Source organism: Rhincodon typus, unplaced genomic scaffold (genome assembly GCF_021869965.1).
Source record: "Rhincodon typus isolate 14 unplaced genomic scaffold, sRhiTyp1.1 hic_rhity00001164, whole genome shotgun sequence".
Taxonomy (NCBI): domain Eukaryota; kingdom Metazoa; phylum Chordata; class Chondrichthyes; order Orectolobiformes; family Rhincodontidae; genus Rhincodon; species Rhincodon typus.
Genome location: NW_025966802.1, coordinates 6472 through 25768, shown reverse-complemented (window position 1 = coordinate 25768; position 19297 = coordinate 6472). Strand labels below are relative to the sequence as shown.

General features: G+C 41.1%; 1 protein-coding gene across 1 annotated transcript in view; it reads left to right on the top strand.

Moving 5' to 3' along the window:
* The window catches only part of LOC109919334 (AP-1 complex subunit mu-1), a 22021-nt gene extending 2971 nt beyond the window's left edge, over positions 1-19050 (top strand). The window contains exons 3-9 of the mRNA XM_048592407.1: positions 3710-3857; positions 4898-5024; positions 8606-8748; positions 10681-10752; positions 12627-12785; positions 17761-17886; positions 18581-19050. Coding sequence (XP_048448364.1) covers positions 3710-3857; positions 4898-5024; positions 8606-8748; positions 10681-10752; positions 12627-12785; positions 17761-17886; positions 18581-18691 — 886 coding nt within the window. The 3' untranslated portion in view covers positions 18692-19050. The remainder of the gene's footprint in view (positions 1-3709; positions 3858-4897; positions 5025-8605; positions 8749-10680; positions 10753-12626; positions 12786-17760; positions 17887-18580) is intronic.
* Positions 19051-19297: the final 247 nt, after the last annotated feature.

Here is a 19297-nt window from a genome sequence, read left to right as displayed (position 1 = left end):
CATGTTAAAAGTAGTGACAGAATGCATGTTAAAAGTAGTGACAGAATTCAATCTAGGATTATGGCTGGTGATATTTTTCCCTCCTCCTCCTCTCTGGGATGGGAGGATGAGAATGGATGAATCTTTTGCATTGGAGTTAGGTTTGAATTCAGCTATTTACCAGGTTTCAAAGTTCAAACTGTCAGGGATGGTATACAGTTGGACACTGTGGTTTTGAGCAAATGTCTGAGAGCCTTGAAGCATGGATGGGCCAAAGACCCAACTCTTCAAGGTCAGTTGTAGTGCCCCAGTGTTGCCCTGGCAGTTTGGTCACCTTAAAGCAGACCTTTGTAACTTGGTGATGTGAGAAACAATGCTGATCTGTTTCTGGGCATGGCCACATTGGCAGTGTGTTGATCTCTGTCTGCCAGCTTGTCCTCATGTCTGACTTTGATTTCATCCAGACCTAATCCACCCTCCATATCCTTGAGTCTATCTAGAACTCTGCTGTCTGTTTCCTAGAATGCACAAGTCCTGTTTGTGCTCACCCATCTGTTCACTGGTCTACATGTTAAGGGTGTAGCGCCATAGAGGCGATGTTCCTGGACCATTGGTTTAGAGGTGTAGAGTGATCATTCAAGTGCATGAGTTTAAATGCCATCACACCAGCTAGGGGAATTTAAATTTTATTTATTAATAACTCTGGAATAAAGCATTAGCACCTTATTAATAATGAAACTGCTGAAATGTTGTTAACATATTAAGTTCACTAATAACCTTCAGGGAAGGAAGTTTTACCTGGTCTGGACTGCTTGTGATTCCAGACACAGAGCAATGTGCTGGACTCTTAGTAGGCTATTTCAGGAGACCGTTGTTTCACTATAGAAACGTGTGCTTTTTTTTTTAAGAAAAGAAATCCCATCTTTGCTTTCAGGTTCCTCAATGACCTCACTCCTCTCTATATCTCCCTAGTCCAACCATACAATGCTGTGAGCTATTGATGCTCCTGCAGCCTGCAATTCTAACTTTGTGTACCCTGATTGTCATTTCTCCATAATTCATCATTGACAAATACCTTTGGCACCCAGGGCCCTAACTTTTGGAATTCCCTACTTATTTGTTTAATCTTTTAGTCACCTGTCCCAGTCTGTGAGATTTGTTTCTGAGGAAGGGTCACCGGTCCCGAAACGTTAACTCTGATTTTTTTCTTCACAGATGCTGGCAGACCTGCTAAGCTTTTCCAGCCACTTCTGTTTTTGTTCCTGTGTGATTTGGTTTTAGATTTTTGCCTGATTTTGCTCTATCTAGATTTCACTTTACCTGGACTAGTCCACATTCTTTGTGCAACTGTTTCATTTCCCACTGCTTGGTTTTTAGCTCCCACTTCACTGTGCTGACTAATGGCCACTGATCATATTCTCAGGCAAGAAAGGCAGAGTGTGTCTTTCAGCAACAGCTGAACTGGCCAAACAATACCCTTTGGCATGTGGCCGCAACCACTTATGGACTCTAGATGTTGAAGTCAGCAAACCAACCTGTCTGGCTTGGGTTCTGAAAGCTTCACTGCTGTTGCATGTCTGAGGAGGTTATCCAATAATAATGAGAGCTGGCTACAGGAAGCAGAGGTGATAGGGTGGCTTACTGCTTTTAATCCTCTTGTCCTTGCTTCCTTTTGATCTGAAGGGTACTGGCACAATGTGAGTCTATCAACCCTCCAAATGTGGCCCAGCAACTTTGGGAATTGAATACCAAGGGTGGGGCATTTGGAGACTGGGCATCCTGTAATGACACCAATGGAAGTGCATCCAACCAGAATTAGCAACTGTAACAAAGGATAGCACTCCTGAGAATAGAACAGAGAAAGTTAACAGGAGATCTGACATGTCCAAAATTCCAGAGCTTTGAGAGGTGAATAAGTAAAGACGATTTTCACTTGTTCTGGTATTAGTGATTAGACGACAGCTGATTTAAATGAATCACAGGGCAGACAAAGAGACAGGTTAAGATTCTTTTCCCTTGAGCAATTCGTTTAGATCTGGAAACTGGAAACGATCCTGTAACTTTTGGTAAAGAAGAGGATGAATGTTTGTTGAAACATTATAAAAATATTGGGCAAATACAGAGAAATGGGGATAGTGCGGAATCATTCTGTGAGAGTTGGCACAGGCTGGATGTTGTAGTTTTCCCCTGACCATGATAGGAATATTGCAAATAGAAAATCTTGTGATATAAGTGGGTTTGTGTACACCCTATGTGTATTAATGTAAACCTGGATTTGCTCTTCTATAGTGTCGAAGTTGTATTTGTTTTTGGGTAGGGGCAAAAATCTGCCCCAAATACCATGGCTTTCATTTACATCTTTAATTGGTATTGCTTGGTCATAAAGAATATAAACATTGCAGATTATTTGTTCGTTTTACTCTGCCCCTTTCCATTTCTCTTTTATTCTTCTGGTTATTACTGTTTGGTCACAGGATGCAATAGTGGCATATTATTTGCTGAGTGAATAGTTTTTAAAATGAAGTTGCCATTTGCCAATGAAAATAATTGCTAATGAAATGCAGGTACTCCTTCCCTTTTCCATAATGCTGTTACTCAGTAATAGTTTGTTTTTCTCTGGATGGTTGGCTGCAGTTACTGTCTGGCCATTTCACAGTGCACTTTAATGAGACCACCCACCCGGTCTGGGAGCTCTTCCTGGACTTGTCTAAGTGACCCTTTAGTGAATGCCACTTCTTGTCTTCTGCCACTCTAGCAAACCCATCCTGCTGCTCCAAAGTGAAATAAAGTTTATCCAAACCCCTCAGAAAAGCCCCCAAAACAGAATGCAGTGTTTATAACGATAAGTTCCAAAGTGCATAGTTTCTGGTACCGATGTTTTACCATGTTGAAATAGAGAATAATTCTTGAGCTGTGGGCACTGCTGGAAAAGTTGCCCTTGAGAATGTGGTGAACTTCTCTCTTTGAATGGCGTGGGCAGCTTGGTGGCACAGTGGAATTGCTGGTATTGGTGAAGAGATATCTAGACTCAAAGTTGGCTTGCTCCCTCTCTCTCCACGGATGCTGCCTGACCTGCTGAGATTCCCAGCATTTTCTGTTTTCAGCAAAACGTAGGCCTGGATTTTGAGGTCCCAGTAACAGTGAGTTGGGGAGAGCAAAGCTATGGTGCGTAGGATCGGTGAATGAGAGTTGGGCTGGGGATGTCCACAAGGGGAAACAAATGGGTGAGCAGAGCTAGAAGTAGGGGCTGCTGGTTGGGTAGTGGGAAGGTGCTGGAGTAGGGATCGCTCAAATTAGAAATGCACTGAAGAAAACATTTCAGTAATAGTCTAACTATTTTATCATTAGGCCGAAGGTGAGCCTCTAGGGGCTTGTCTTCAGCTCTTCACATCAAATGAGAAATGGCATTCCAGAATTGTGCTATGCCACAGGGCTCTGCTCACCCTGCCAATGAATCCACACAGCAGCCAGGAGAGCAATCTGCTGCAGCTGCAGGCAACAAATGAGTATAGTTTTAAATGTAATCAGTGGGATATGCCTATATATTGCTACTGACTTGTGAAATCCAAGCAATATTTACCCATTCAACACCAACAAAGTGTTAGGACTGGAAACAGCGCTGTAGTTAGATTGAAGAAATGTGACTGCTGTAGAAGTTCAACGTCTGGGTGTCAGTTGCTAAGTCGCCCTTTATTGGATGAATCTGTAACCTGTGTTCATTCCATCTTAGGTACATCACACAGGAAGGTCATAAGCTGGACACTGGGGCTCCCCGTCCACCAGCAACAGTTACTAATGCTGTATCTTGGAGATCAGAGGGGATTAAGTATCGGAAAAATGAAGTGTTTCTCGACGTTATTGAATCTGTCAACCTATTGGTAAGTTCGTTCTCCATGGACCAGTCATGCTTACCAACATTGAAGACTTCCATTTCATTTGGGAGAGGGAGGAGAGAAAACTCAAATCTGTGAAAACGAGCAGCATTATTGATTGAATTACCAGGCATTGGTAATGTTCAGATCCTTCAGCATGCGAGTGGCTTTGCTGTTAATGAAGCCTTTTTACCGCCCATGGATCATCCCTTAAGAGTGCTGAGACCTGCTTCCAAGCTCTTTCACTTAAATGGGCAACTTGTATGCATTTCAAGTGAACTCGTGGCTTTTCCCCCACTTTGGTCTATCTACTTGGCCAAGGAACTGTGGATGACGTACAGGTGCAAATGTGTTCTATTGAGCTGTGTCTGCTACTTTGTCACAAATATGAGGCATGTGCAGCTGTGCTGTGAAATTTAAACAAGCTGCAGGCTAATACTATGGGCTGTACACAACAACATTTTAAAGGGAACATTGATACCTTAGGGTATATGGGATACAAAAACATTTTTTAGTAGTATCACGGCAGCTTTCTACAGTGGATGAGTGCACTCACTTCTGAATCCTAGTTATGATTCTGCCCCTTGCTAGTTGGATAATATACAAACTGTAAGAATCCTGCTTCAGCCTGTCAGTACTGGTAATCAGTGGAACTGCTGATTATAAATTGGTAATGCCATCTGAAAAGGTACAAATGCAGGCAACAGATGTCATTCTGAGGCAGTGAATATTCAGTAGAAGTTGGGTATTGTTGAGGCAGCTGTCCAAAGCTCGGCATAGTAGAGACTGCCCTTAAAGTCCCAGCAAAAGAATTAAAAAGTTTCCATTTCTCATTTTGATGCTGCTCAACTTGCTGAGCATTAAAAAAGCTAAACTTGATTTCTTGAATGTTTATTGAAGTGCCATCCCACGTTATCAATGCTTGAATATTTCATGATTTGGTTTTCTAGATTGCACTAGTAAAGCCTTTTATACACTTAGTTTGAAATGGAAATCCACGTGAATCAGTTCTGCAGTTATTGTCATCTTATTTTCTCTCCCTCTAGGTTAGTGCTAATGGAAATGTGTTACGTAGTGAAATAGTAGGCTCTATCAAAATGAGAGTATTTCTATCGGGCATGCCAGAGTTGAGGCTTGGTCTAAATGACAAAGTGTTGTTTGAAAACACAGGCCGTGAGTATTCTTTTAGTTATTATGTCAAAGTGTTAATTGTGTATCAGGAGGCGAATCCTTCTGTTTGTTTTATGTAAAGACATGGCTAAAACTATGCCCTATACTTGTGGGATTTAGCATAGGGAAGCTTGGGCAGTTTCCTATTTGAGTTGTTTTACTCCTTTTTAATAAATGAAGAATATAGTTTGTAAAACTGAAACTACCAACCCAATGAAATTCGGAGGAAATGGGGCTGAATGTTCCAGCCGTGCCCTCTTGGAAAGATGTAAAAATCCAATAACACTGTCGGAAAAAGAGCAGGAAGGTCAATGTTTCTTTGTCAGCTTACTCAATATTGAGCTGCTCATTTACCTTGCTGCTGCTTGGACCTAATGGTCCATTAGAGTATTTGTAAATGATGAAAAGCTGGAAATAGTAGGGGTTGCATGTGTTGGCTGTTTCAAAGAGCTGACAAATTCAGGTTTTTTTTTTTCCCTGATCACCTGGCAAATTTTCTTCAGTACGTGGCCAACCTTATTCCACCACCTTTTCAGGCAGTGCATTCAGATCTTAACAATCCTCTGTGATATCTCCCAGGTTATTTTCAGTCTTAGATGTCTGGTTGTCGGTCCTTTGCCAAAGGATTTAGTTTCTTTCTACTTACTGTATCGAAGCCACTCATAACTTTGAATGCCTATCTGAGGATTCCCCTTAATGTTCTCTACCATAAGGAGAACAATCCCTGCTTCCTCTCATCACTCCATGTAACTGAATTCCGTCATCCCTATCTGAGAGGGTCAGTTAGCTCAGTGTGCTTGACGACTTGGGTGAAGATGATATGGTTGATTAAACCATCAATTTCCATACTGGCTGTGCTAGTTCGTGGAAGCTTGCCTGTTTCTAGCTTGGTGCAGAATGGTGCCCATTAGGCTATACAATCATGTTGGCTTACAGAGGTGTATACCCTCTGTGGACTGTGGCTTAAGTGATGCTGAGGCTCCTTTGTACCCATTTCAGGACCTTGATGTCCTTAAAGTATGGTGCCCAGATAGCTGAGGCTAACTTGAGATTTGTAAAGGTTTAACACTAATTCCTTGTTTCAGAAATTCTGTTCCCCTATTTGTAAAACCAAATATTCCACGAGATTTCCTTGACTAACTTCAAGTTGCCATTTTGTCTTCAAATATTTGAGTACTAAGCCCATGTCCCTTTGTTCTTGCAGCATTTTAGATAGCATTGCTTGCCACATTGTTTCTTAGTGCATCATTTCACAATTGCCCAGAGTAATTTCATCTGTGATGTATCTGCCCATTTTACCAGTCTGTCTGTATCCTTGTGAAGCTCACAAGAGCATTAGAAAGGAGCAGGAGTAATCTGACCCTGCTTGAACATTGTGTCTTCGACTCCAATTTCCCACCCTCTCCCTATATCCCTCAATTCGGAGACCAGAAATCAGTCAGACTTGGCCTTCAATATTTTTCAGTAATGGCACATCCTCAACGCTGATGTGGAGAATTCTAAAGATTCATAAGTCCTCATCTCGGTCTTATATAATTGACCCCTTACCCAGAGACCATGTTCTTTTGTTCTAGATTGCCCAGCTGGCAAAAACACCCACTCAGTGTCTACCCTATCAAACCCCTTTAAAAGTATGCTTCTGTTAGGCTTACGAAGCATGAGCATGTTGTAAGTAGTATTATTCGCAGACTTCTGAAGATACACTACCTATTCCCAATTCCTGGTCACCTATGTAAAATGAGACCAGGATTTGTTCTAATACAAACCTATTCTCTCTTGTCGGCCAAACACCCAATTACCATTGTTTTCTTCCTCCTATTCCTTAGCCAATTTTGCACCACTGTTATCAGCATTCAGCTCATGTTTATTGTGGGACAAACACTGGCCAAGATACTACTGAGAACTCCCCTACCCTTCTGGTGTACTATAGCCAACTAAACAGAGTCAAAACTATGTACTGATCTGCAAACTTTCCAGTTGTCTGGCTGTTCATTGCTGCCACTGCTGCAAAAAGAATGTATATAACCTTTACAAAATAAACCAGATTGCTTACTTCTCTAAAAAGCCAAATGTTATTCTTTACAAAACCAATTAATTTCCAGACGATGTATTGGCCAGAAGTGATCTCTTGCCCACAAACCACCAGCTGCCTTGTTTGTGCCAGCAGTCCTTATGCTTCCTGCAATTAGGAGCAAATTGACTTGCGCCAAGCCATTTGGCAGGTTGCTGACCTGTTTTGTGCCTTGTAATTTCACTGGATTAAAGTGGCTGTTTGTTTAACCAAAGCAGCGCTCTAATGAAAACACTGCAGTCAGTCAATAATTGCGTTTTCCACGAGATGCTTATTTGTGTGGGGGAGTGAAGCGGTGACCTGTTGATATGATGTGTTGTATTCAGTCTATAACGAAGAGAACCTGTGCAGATGTATGCAACCACTGATGCTGTGACCTGGCTTGCAGGTACCAGAACGCTTGAGTTCACAGATGTATTTTCCAGAGTGGCTCCACTTTTGGCTAGGCGGGGAGAATGATTTTCACAGCAGAGAGTGAAATTAATTTTGCCTTGTTTATATGTTTCTGTTCCTCTGGTCAAGGAAGAAATGAGTTGCACTTGCGGAAAACCTGTACACATCCCCAAGTTGACCAAACAATATCCCATGCACTAACATCATTTAAAAACTATTTTGACATTTGTCAGAAATAGGCATAAACCATTCAAAAGGGGTTGGTGTGGAATATTTCTGTCTTGTCCATATAGTATAAAGTGTAGTTCCACTCTTTCCATTCAAGGGAGTTTTCCCAAGTGTGCTCATCTGAAGGGTGCTTCACACCTGGCAGCAAGTATCCCACTTAGTTCACGCCTGCCCCCTGATAACAAAAAGCAATCTGGGGGCTACAAAAGGACTGACTTAGTTATTGATGCACATCTGCAAAGGCAAAAAGGGAGATGCTGACTGAGTAAATACGTCCATTTTCCTGGAATGGCATGGAAGGATCTGGGTATATTACTGAATATCTGGTAATGAATAAGCTACACCTTTTTAAGTAAGTCTCTGTTGAAATACTTTCACGTGAGCGCCAAAACTGAGATGAGGACTGAAATGAATGAAACTATAATTGATATTTTATTCAGTTTATCAGAGATTCCTCATGACTAGATAACAGCAGGATGGCATTCCTTTAAGAAAATATAGATAAGTTTAACTGTGAGATGGCATTTAAAATCATGCAGAGGAGTGAAAATTGGAAGAGGACATAAATCTTTGTGCATAAGACTACTAAGATGCCAATCTGTGTGGACATGATCGCGGTTTATTGGTGTATTGTAATTCTGTGTGTAAAAGGATGTTGGAATGGCATTTATCTCTGGTCCAGAATGAAGTTTTAGATTTTCTGCTGCAATTTCTCTTTGCATTGAGAAATTTCTGATTTATAAAGTTACAACTAAGTGTTGGTTCTTTTACTGTTCCTGTCATTTCCAGAAAGCAATCTGCAAAATCTTTGAATTTTTGTCTGTTGAAAAAAAAGTTTGATGTGTCAGCACCAAGGCTGTGTTAAAATGTTTTCCTTTCTTTCTTGAGGCAGGAGGGAAAAGCAAATCTGTGGAATTGGAAGACGTGAAATTTCACCAATGTGTACGTCTCTCTAGATTTGAAAATGACAGAACCATTTCTTTCATTCCCCCTGATGGAGAGTTTGAGTTGATGTCCTACCGTTTGAACACACATGTAAGTACTAAGCTGGGCACAGCTGTGTAGGTAACCATCAGCATGTGAATAATGTGCAACCTACATTGTGTCTGTCTATTACCTTAGGGAAATCATTAGATTAAGATTCCCAACGAATTACCAGTATTATGATCCCGTGCGTTGCCAGTTACTTCAATAAGTTGCTCACTTGCTGGTGAATAAATACATGGTGGCACTCTCCTCTTCTGCAAAGCTTTTAATGTTCCAAAATTCCTGAGGTTTAAAGAAGTTTCCATCAGATTGGAAAAATAGCAAATGGCGGGGTAATGCTTCAATTGTACAAGATGCTGCTGAGACTACATCTAGAGTACTGTGTATCACACTGGTCATCTTAATTAAGGAAGGATACAAATGCATTGGAAGAAATTTGGAGATTTTCTAGACTAATACTTGGAATGGTTAAGTTGTCTTATGAAGAGAGGTTGGGTAGATCTGGCTTGTATGTGGTGGAATTTAGAAGAGTAAGAGGTGACTTGATTTAAAATATGCAAGAGTCTGAGAGGTGTTGACAGGGTGGATGTGGAAGGGTCATTTCCTCTTGTGAGAATCCCGAACTAACGTTCTTGGTTTTTAAAAAAAAAAAACAGTCGCTCATTTAAAACAGATTTTTTTAAAACAGATGGAAGACGTAGGTCTTTGGAACTCTCTTCTTTAAAAGGCAGTGGTACCAGACTCTTGAAATATTTTTAAGGCAGAGATAAATGAAAAGGAGGTGAAAAGTTATTGGGGTGTGGTGTTGGAAGGAATGTGGAGTGACAGATAGCCATGATCTTAGTGAATGGTGGAGCAGGTTCAAAGGGCTGAATGGCCTATTCCTCCTCACTTGTATGTTCAGATGCGTGAATGATTGCCCCTTGGATTAGTTAATTGGATATTATACTTGTTAAAACCACTGAATCAAATCTGAAACATCAGTACTTGAAAGCCTGTAATGTAATCGCACCAGTAGGACTTTACTGGATGTTTCTGCTCAGCAGAATCTGACTCCAGTGAAACATCCTAAATCCGAATCAAGACTAGTGCTGACCTTTTTTGGAGTGGTCATTTAGAGTATCTAGATTGGATAGTGGTAGAATAGGGGAATTTGTTATCTCAGTTCAGTGAATTTGGATCTTCAATGAGTGAAAACTGTTATGAATAGATTGGGGTTGTCAATGGGAATGGGACTGTTGCCTGGGTTATGAGGATGACAGTAGGTGGGACTGTGGTCATGTGAGAGTTTGGGGGCGGTTAACACATATTTGCAGAGTTTTAGTTGGTCAGTTCAGGCAGGTTACAGTTGTGATAAAAATGAGGGTCAGGACCTGTGGCTTGATTTGCGCTGCAATGCTGCTTTTATCCCATGTTCAGATGTAAAAGTTCCAGAGGTCTGTATGAAACATAACTTTTCAACTTTGGGCAAAACCCTTTGTTTGCCTTGTTTTATTGGATTGACGTGCCAAGCTATAATTATGGAATGAACACAATGTATGACTAGGCACCCTTGTGTTGTCCTAGCACACAAATCAACAGTTAATTGTGAGTAAAGGGCTGTACTTGATGATTAGGCATAAATGCCATCTTGAAAATAAATTGCCAGTTTTGAAATTCGTGTTCGCAGCCCAAGGAGTTTACAGGCTTTTTATGGTATTTGAGGGTACCACTAACACCAATGACTGTGTTAATGACCTAGGAAGTGTATGCACTGAATTTACTGATATTCTTTAAAGGCACTGCATCTCTGAAACACGTGCAGCAGAGGTTTCTTCATGTGTGTCTTTAGAGCAGCAATACTCAATCATATTCTTGCATTAACGTGTGGACTTTTTCATTTAGCACAGATGAGTACTGACCCTGTGATAGGGACTGTTGCACCTTGCCCATTCAAAATCACAGCTGGTGTTAACACTTCTGCATCTTTTTGATCACCAGGTCAAGCCTCTGATCTGGATCGAGTCAGTGATTGAGAAGCACTCCCACAGTCGAATAGAGTACATGATTAAGGTCAGCTACTTTTCTTCCCACATGCAAGCTTGCAAATGGATCTTTGAGTGAGTGACCTAATCATTTTCTGAAATATTCTGCTTCCATAGAGCTTTCAGAAACACTGATCTAACCGTGACAAATCAGTTGTAAACCATGGGAAATAAACTTAACCAGTAACATCTTTGTTAATGAATTTTATTATGAAGTTATGATTGAGAATGGAAGAGTAAAAAATACAATTAACCATTATGCTTGAAAGGTTTGGAGGGATATGGTGCAGGAGCAGGCAGGGGATACTAGTTTAGTTTGGGATTATGTTCGGCATGGACTGGTTGGACCGAAGGGTCTGTTTCTGTGCCATATGATTCTATGCTACCTACTTTAGAATTCCCATTGCGGTCCAGATATCACTTTAGTTCATAGTTAAAACCAAACTCTCTCAACTCCTTACATAATCTCTGGCATGAATAATACTGGTCTAAAAGAACATAAAAATAGTGACAGCTAGAAGATCTGTAGTTCCATCCACCCTATTCCACATGGTTGTGACACCTTTTGCAAAACACACTCCACCCTATCAAAAACTCATGTGCAATCTGTATTCGATTTGTGACTTCCAAGACCAGCCACATAGTATATAAAACTATATCCCCGCCTCCGCGATATGCAGTTTTTAAAATGTCAAGTCTTTTGTGTTTGGATTGTTGGAAACCAGACACAGGACTGACATTGGGGCCGAAAGTAAGTTTCTCTCCCTGCTTCCAGACCAATCTGACTGATACCTGTTGACCACCCTGAACTGCCCCTTCCCTGAACACCCCATCTATCCCCTGCTCCCCATAACTACTCCCCTTTTTCCTGCCGACTAGACCCCTGACTGCCTCTCCCAACCAACCTGCCCACTGACACCACCTCACAAACGTTCTGCCTCCATGTCCCCATCTTTGGTGATCTTCACACACTAATTGTTTAAGCTTACCGCCCTGTCTTCTCCTGACTCTCTTCTGATTCAGAACTCCTCTGTGGCCATTGTGCTTTACAATTTTCTAATTTCGAAGGCTGTGCTTTGACAGTCCCAGAGGTAGTACCAGTCAGTAGGAGCAAATTACTGCAGATGCTGGAATCTGTACTGAAAACAAAACGTGCTGGAAATCACAGCAAGTCACCCGCTGTGATCTCCAGCACTTTTTTTTTGTTTGTTTCTAATACTGGGTGTTTTCATGTGGAGCGGCAATCTTGTGATTGTCACTCCTTAGTTTCTGTGTAACATGCAGTGATTTAACACTCACCCAGCATTGAGCTTTGAGGATCATGCTGCAAGGATAGTACAAAATTGCAGAATGGTAACAACAAAGAGGAATGCTGTTGCCTGAAGCAGCAGTTCACCTGGTGTGAGTAGTGGAATCCAGCTGCCAGTCTGATTGGAACTCCGAATTGGAGGTACAGGCCATAGTGAGTCTTTGTCAAAGTATATGCTGATGTGGACAGTGTCTGTACCAGCCTCTGCTTCCGCCTCCCCACTTCAATCTGGGGAAACAGCCTCTCTGCAACTATTCTACAAAATTCTCTTAAAAATTTTATACTTGTGAATGAGATCATCTCGCATTCTTCTAAATCCCAGAGAATATTGACCCATTCTATTAGATCTCTCCTCTTAGGAGCCTCTCGTCTCAGAAATTGAGCTCCCCCTATATTAACCAGTTGGCACTGGTTTTGGTGTAAGTTACACTTGTATTGTTTGTACAGTTCTGGTGTCAATCAAATGCATGTCGAATTGTACCTCTGATTTGTGTGCATAACAGAACGTGTGACTTTAATTGAATAGTCACAAGCTGTGTTTTTGCATTTCCAATGAAAAGGCATCAAAAACTACAATTTGTCTCCTTCTCCAGGCAAAAAGTCAGTTCAAACGTAGGTCGACAGCCAACAATGTTGAGATCCACATTCCAGTCCCAAACGATGCAGACTCGCCCAAGTTTAAGACCACGGTGGGTAACGTGAAGTGGGTGCCAGAAAGCAGTGAAATAGTGTGGTCAATCAAGTCATTTCCGGTAAGGATCCTTCTTAGTAGTTCTCAGTGTGATGATTAAAAATTTTAAAGTAGCTTGATAGATTTTGTTCAGCATGGATGTTAGGGTTCTCGAACCAAAGCAGATGGATGGAATGTATCTTTTGTATATAGTAAAGACTGTTTAAAAAGCAAGCCTGTGAAATATGTGTAGAAACAGCCTTGAAGGCTCAGCACCTGTTTCACCATTCAAATAGATCACGGCTGATCAGTATTTTAACTTGTTTTAATTTCTTTGGTTTCATAAGTATTAATACCCTTGCTTAAGAAAAATCTGATCAGAACATTTAATTAGTTTTAATTGCCCCAATGTCAACAGTTTTTATATGAGGAAGTGCTATTGGATATTGCCCTGACCAGTCTAATTCTAATTTTAAGATTTCTGCTCTCTCCATCAGTGGGACTGGTTTCTCGCTATCAAGCTTAAACATTACTTGCATCATCGTTATCAGCCCAGTTAGGTCACTCTTCGTCTAAAGTAAAGAGAAAACCAGCCCTGTCAATGCCCTGGTTGTAATCAGTAACTGCTGCTAACAGTTAACAGGAAACAGAATAGGGGCAAAGCTTTATTTGGAATGACAGAGATGGAAACTTTCTTCTCAGAGGGAGCGATGCTGGGACCACTGGTTTTGACGTTTTGTCAACATTTTCAACTTGGAATTTAAAGCACAATTTCTAAATTGTAACAGGCATCAAATTGGAGAAGGGGATGGTCAATAATGAAAGAGACTAGGGCACCTGCTAGTTACTTGAATCAACCTGTCTGGACATGTTATGACATGGCAGATAGGGTTTGAGAAAAGGAATATGCAAATCACCAAATGTCCTCTCAAGTCATTAAGGCTATAAAAAGGCAAGCTACTTTGTAGAGGATAGAATTTGAAATCTGGGGAGGTTATGCTGAGCTTGTACTGAACTTTACTTAGACAGTAATTCAAGGCTGTGAACAGTTAGCATAAATACCATGTTATAAATTAGTAAATTGCTGATGAGAGAGACCTGTTGCACTGATGAGGAAAATGAAAGAATGCCATATTTCAAACAATTACAGTTTATACCATGGTGAGCAGGGTGTTGATTTGCTGACTCTGTTTGGTCGAAGCATCGACAAGAAACAGGATACTATAGGTTCCCAAGTCTCCTGGCTAATTCAATTCGGCTGCAAGGCATGAGCAAGTTCCTTTTGTTGCCAATCATGGAACCCTGTTATTTCTTGTATATTTTAATTAGCCATGCGTGAAGCTTGATCAATTATCTTAAATTAGTTGGCACTGCAGCAGACAGACAGGCTGGGCAGAGAGTCTGTATGAGACTGAGGGTGGACAGATAGGGACTCTGGAAGACTGAGGGATGGACAGACAGATGGGGTCTATGAGAGATTGAGGGACGGATGAGTGAGCAGATAGACAGGTGGGTTATGCAAGACGAAAGGCCGGACACAGAAAGAAAGAGAGAGGCTGAGGGACAAACAGAAAGACGCTGACACACACCAAGGAATGCCACCATTTGCCACTCTTGAGTATGAGGTGCAGATGCCAGTGTTGGACTGGTGTTGATAAGGTCAGAAGTCACATGACACCGGTTATGCTCTCCAAAAGCTTGTGATTTCAAATAAATCTGTTGGACTATAACCTGGTGTTGTGTGACTTCTGACCTTGTCTTGTCTCGCCAGCAGAGGTGATGGCACAGTGGTATATGATCAAGAGGGAGTTGCCATGCAAGTCCTTGAGATAGACTCCAGACCTCATGAGATCCATACAGTGAGAACGAGGGATGGAGAAGCAGTTGTGACAGTGGGTGGAGGGGATCTTATGGTGACAGACACCAGTGCACAAGTGAGAGAGACACAGGGTGTGTAAACTGGGAGACTGGAACCGAGCCAGAGACATGTCCAGATCTGCCTTCTCGTTCTTTGTTTCTTTTCCAAAAACCTATCCACACAGCTCGCAGGAGAAGCAAAAAACCCAGGTTGAAAGGCAACCTGTTTCTGTCCCCCACCCTAGTACGGACTGACTGAGCCCAGCTCTCTGTGTGTCATTAGAGGAGAGTGCAAGACCGACATTAGCTATGCCTCGATGCTGTCTCTGTCAAATATTGCTTCTTCAGTGAAACTGCTTAAAAGGAAAAGGTTTTATCATTTAGTTCTGCTGTTGACAACAATGGCTTTCTTTACTAATTGCTCATTTTTAAAATATCAATTTATTGTTTTCACTTTTTTCTCAGCAAACCATTTTCTTCATACCTCCAATTTTCTTTTGAAATTCATGTTTAATATGACATGTTTAATGTTTTTTGCAAAATTTGTTGAGCAGCTGTTTGAGTTGAGGGGGCAGGGGAAAGAAAATGTGGACCCTTGCTTGAAAAAGTTAGTCTGTACTCTTACCTGTTAACAACAACCGTAGGAGCATGCTGTTTGATTCGACCAACCTGTTATTGGGATGTACAGACTGTATCTGGCATCTTGCTAGATCTGAAATTCATAAATGATTTGCTCAGTTGCGGTAAGTAGGATGTCTAGTGTTACAACAGAGTACCTAAGCAACTGGTATTTTCCATTAACAGGATGCATCAGTCCAATGACACCTAGTTCCTTTTTATGGCAATGCTGTCTTTAGTGGTATTGTCACTGGATGCGTAATCTGGAGACCCAGGTAAATTCTTTGAGGGCTTAGCTGGAATTTAATTTCACTTAAAGAGCTGGAATATAAAGTCAGTTGTAGTAAGGATGACTAGGAGACTATTGTTGAATATTGTAAAAACTCATCTCATTCACGAATGACCTTTAGGGAATGAAATCTGGTGTCTTTGCCTGATCTGGCCTCCATGTGACCCCAGATGCATGGCAGTGTGGGTTGACACTTGACTGCCCTCTGATGTGTAAGGATGATCCCATAGATGTGGGGTTTTACCCATTGAGAGATGGAAAGTTTCGGCCCCATTTCTCTTGAAGCAGTGACTTAAAAGATGCCTTTCAAATTATATAAGGTTTTGAATGGACTTTTCGTTTCTGTTTGTGGCAAACACAAAGTTGGAGATCAACAATATAAAATATTTAAGTATTCAAATAAAGAATTCAGTGTGCTGAGAATATGGAACTAGCTACCACAGAGTGGTTGAAGCAAGTGATAATGATCTATTTCAGGGGAAATTAGATGAGCAGATGAGGGAGAATTGTACAGGATTATATTAATAGCTGTAGTAATAACTTTAAATAAAAGCAAAGTACCGCAGATGCTGGCAGCATCTGTAGAGAGAAGAACAAAGTCAGCATTTGAAGTCCAATATGACACTTCCTCAAACAGATATAAATGAGGGGTAGGGAAGATGCTCGAGTGGAGAGTAAATTTCAGCATGAACTGGTTGGACTGATGTCTTGTTTCTGTGAAATGTATTCCTTGTAATTTGGTTGCTTGTCCAAACTTCACCCTACATTCCAATTCAAATTGCAACACAGATCAGTAATGTTTAGTGTGTAAGGTATGCCATTTCTACAGATCCTTAGACCCAACACGCGCATGCACACACAATTTGTTCTGGAATGCGTACTCCACAATTGTGAACATCGTACTGTTTATTCTTCAGTAATCCTTATCACATGTGCCATCCTCTTCCCATATCCCTTTTATCCCCTTTCCTTGCCATCTATCCAACTTATTCATAGAACATAGAACATAGAACATTACAGCGCAGTACAGGCCCTTCGGCCCTCGATGTTGCGCTGACCTGTGAAACCAATCTGAAGCCCATCTAACCTAAACTATTCCATTATCATCCTTCAGTGTTGACGTGCTCCTTAGTTTCTTGCTTCGTACCTCTATTTCTTTAGTTCCTGAAATTATTTATTTTGCCGTCTTTGCTGTATGGCACACCACTGCCCACTTCTAACCGCTGCGAAACTACTCTGATGTCCTATGCATTAGTTATTTACTTTTCACCAGACTTTTAAATCTAAGTTGTAACTTCCGGAACTGAATTTCCTTTTGCAGTAGTCTCAATTCTGGTACCTAATAGGTAAATAAGTGTCCTGTTGTTGTGTGATTGTAAAGATTAGATTCATCTTAACTCCTCTCTCGAGAAACACTTGATGATTAATGGCACCCATTTATTTCTTAAATGGTCTCAGGTTTTTGGCTTTACTGGTCTGTCTGGGTCGATTCGATGTGTTGATCTTTCTTTGTAGAGAACTCGCTGACCTCAGTCCTAAATATGCCTTTTACTAATTTTAACCAGTGTCCCCTTGTCTTATTCTCACAGCCTAGTTTGGAGTAATTTTTTGGGTTTGCCTGTTACCTAGTATTGTCCTATATTATCCTCCCCATAATATTCCATTCCAGGATTTTTTTACGCATGACTCAGACCCTTGACACGGACAGCCAGACCCCACTTGTGACTCTCGTGCTGGTATGTCCAGTGACCTAAACATGAGATGCACTCCGATCAGTGCCCAATACGTGTAAATCACATTCCCTAACCTGGATCTGCTTTTCTTTTCTGTATAGTTCATAATTCTACTAGTTTTTGTGAGTACTGTGCTTGTTGAGGATTGATTATGCCAACATCCCTAGGTCTCTTTCAACTTTGGCAGTTTGGGGACCGCTTAGTGCTCATTTCCCTTCCTATGTGAGTACTCCTCACTTGTCTATATTAAGCTATATCCACTGCAGTTTTGCAGACTTGCATGTTTTGTCTAACTTGTTTATTTTTAGTTCTTAGCTACCTGTTCCAGTTCCACTGCTCCTTGGTTGGTGTCCTGAATAACTTAGACTAGTTTTCGTTGGGTTCAAGCTTAGTGCCCGAGTTTTAACAACATTGAAGCTTGAGGTTGGGTGTGCGTGGGAAAGTTGTGCCTCTGATGGGGCAATAGTAATGAGCTGCTTGGAGATGTACAGTAAATGTGATCACTGTTCAGTGTCCTCATGCCTGCCTGACTTGATTTTTATTCTCCTCTTTGTCTGCAGGGTGGGAAGGAATATCTGATGAGAGCGCACTTTGGGCTCCCTAGTGTGGAAGCTGAAGACAAGGAGGGAAAGCCACCCATCAGTGTGAAGTTTGAAATTCCCTACTTTACCACTTCAGGAATACAGGTGGGTGCATGGTGCACTTATGAGCAATAGATGGCAGCGTTGTCCTTTAACTTAGAATCTTGGAAACAGTCTGTTGAAACGATTTTTGGACGAATATTGTGCACACATTTTGTTTATGATTTCCATAATTCCAATTACATTGCTCTCTCTGATGTCCCTCCAGCTAGCTCTGGCTGCATTTCTGATTCACGCGGCAAGTGATTTGCATAGGTTGTTGACTGTTTTAAGTATGTGATTGCTTTCCCAAACCTCCACGTCACCCACTGCAACCACAACAGTTGTTAATAAGGAACTAAATGAGGATTCATCCCAGTTAAGGCCCTACTCAGTCCTCTAATCATGCTCCAATGGCTGTGGTTTAACATTGGAGGATAAAAAATTGGCATTAAGCTTTGCTGACAGCTGTTTGGAACAAGCCCAGAATTTGACCCCAGAGCGTGACAACTGTGATTATACTCGGGTGGATCTGTAGTTGTCATAATATTTCACACTGCTAATCAGCAAAGACAGTTGCTACCTTGTATTTATCTATTGCTCTGAGACTGCCTTCAGTAGTGTGTAGGAGCAGGACGGAGATCGTTCAGCCCCTCCTCTGTCAATTAGTCTGTACCCACCTTGGGTTAATTTGATTTAATGTCCTTTGCCCGGCAAAAATCCTCCAATTTACCTTTCAATTGATCCTTGGTCTCAACAGCTTTTTGATGGCGAGCCTTCCAAGTTTCCATCCTCAGCCCTGACATCCGTATCTGTTGGTAGTGCACTCGTCTTTGAATCGCGAGCTCCTAGTTCCAAGAGTGTGAGCTGAAAATTTGAGACTATGTATACATCGGCCATTGTGTTTCTTACACTAGACCAGTTATTACATTTAAAACAAAAAATGTTTTGAGACACCTGGTAGTCATGAAAAACACTATACAAATCTACGTTTTTCTTTCTTGTGTGAAGAAATTTGCAGAAACATTGTGTCATTTATATGTTTATAATATGTTGATAATATATAATATGTAATTTATGTATCCGCACAAAGAAACTTAAAGCATTTCACAGTGATTGTCACTTGTCCAGTCTAGTCAAGCAATTCAGACCAAGAGCTTGGGACTCTTGTACATTAATCTACCTTAATGTAGACTGTGGCCAGGGCTTCATGGCAGTAACAAAGTTTGAATTTAAATAGGAAGGTTATATTCCCAATTAAAATTATGGACTCTGTATAGCTTAGTGTCAGAAACAAGGCTTTCAAGTTCCTTGAATTAACAAAGAACTCTTTTATTGCAAAAAAGGCATACTTGAGTAAAGGTGCAAAGGTTATAAACAAAATTTAAAATATGAAGGAACTATCCTCTTGACACACACACACAGTCTTCTCCAAACATACGAATGAATATAGAAAAATCTGCAGAGTGTCAACTCA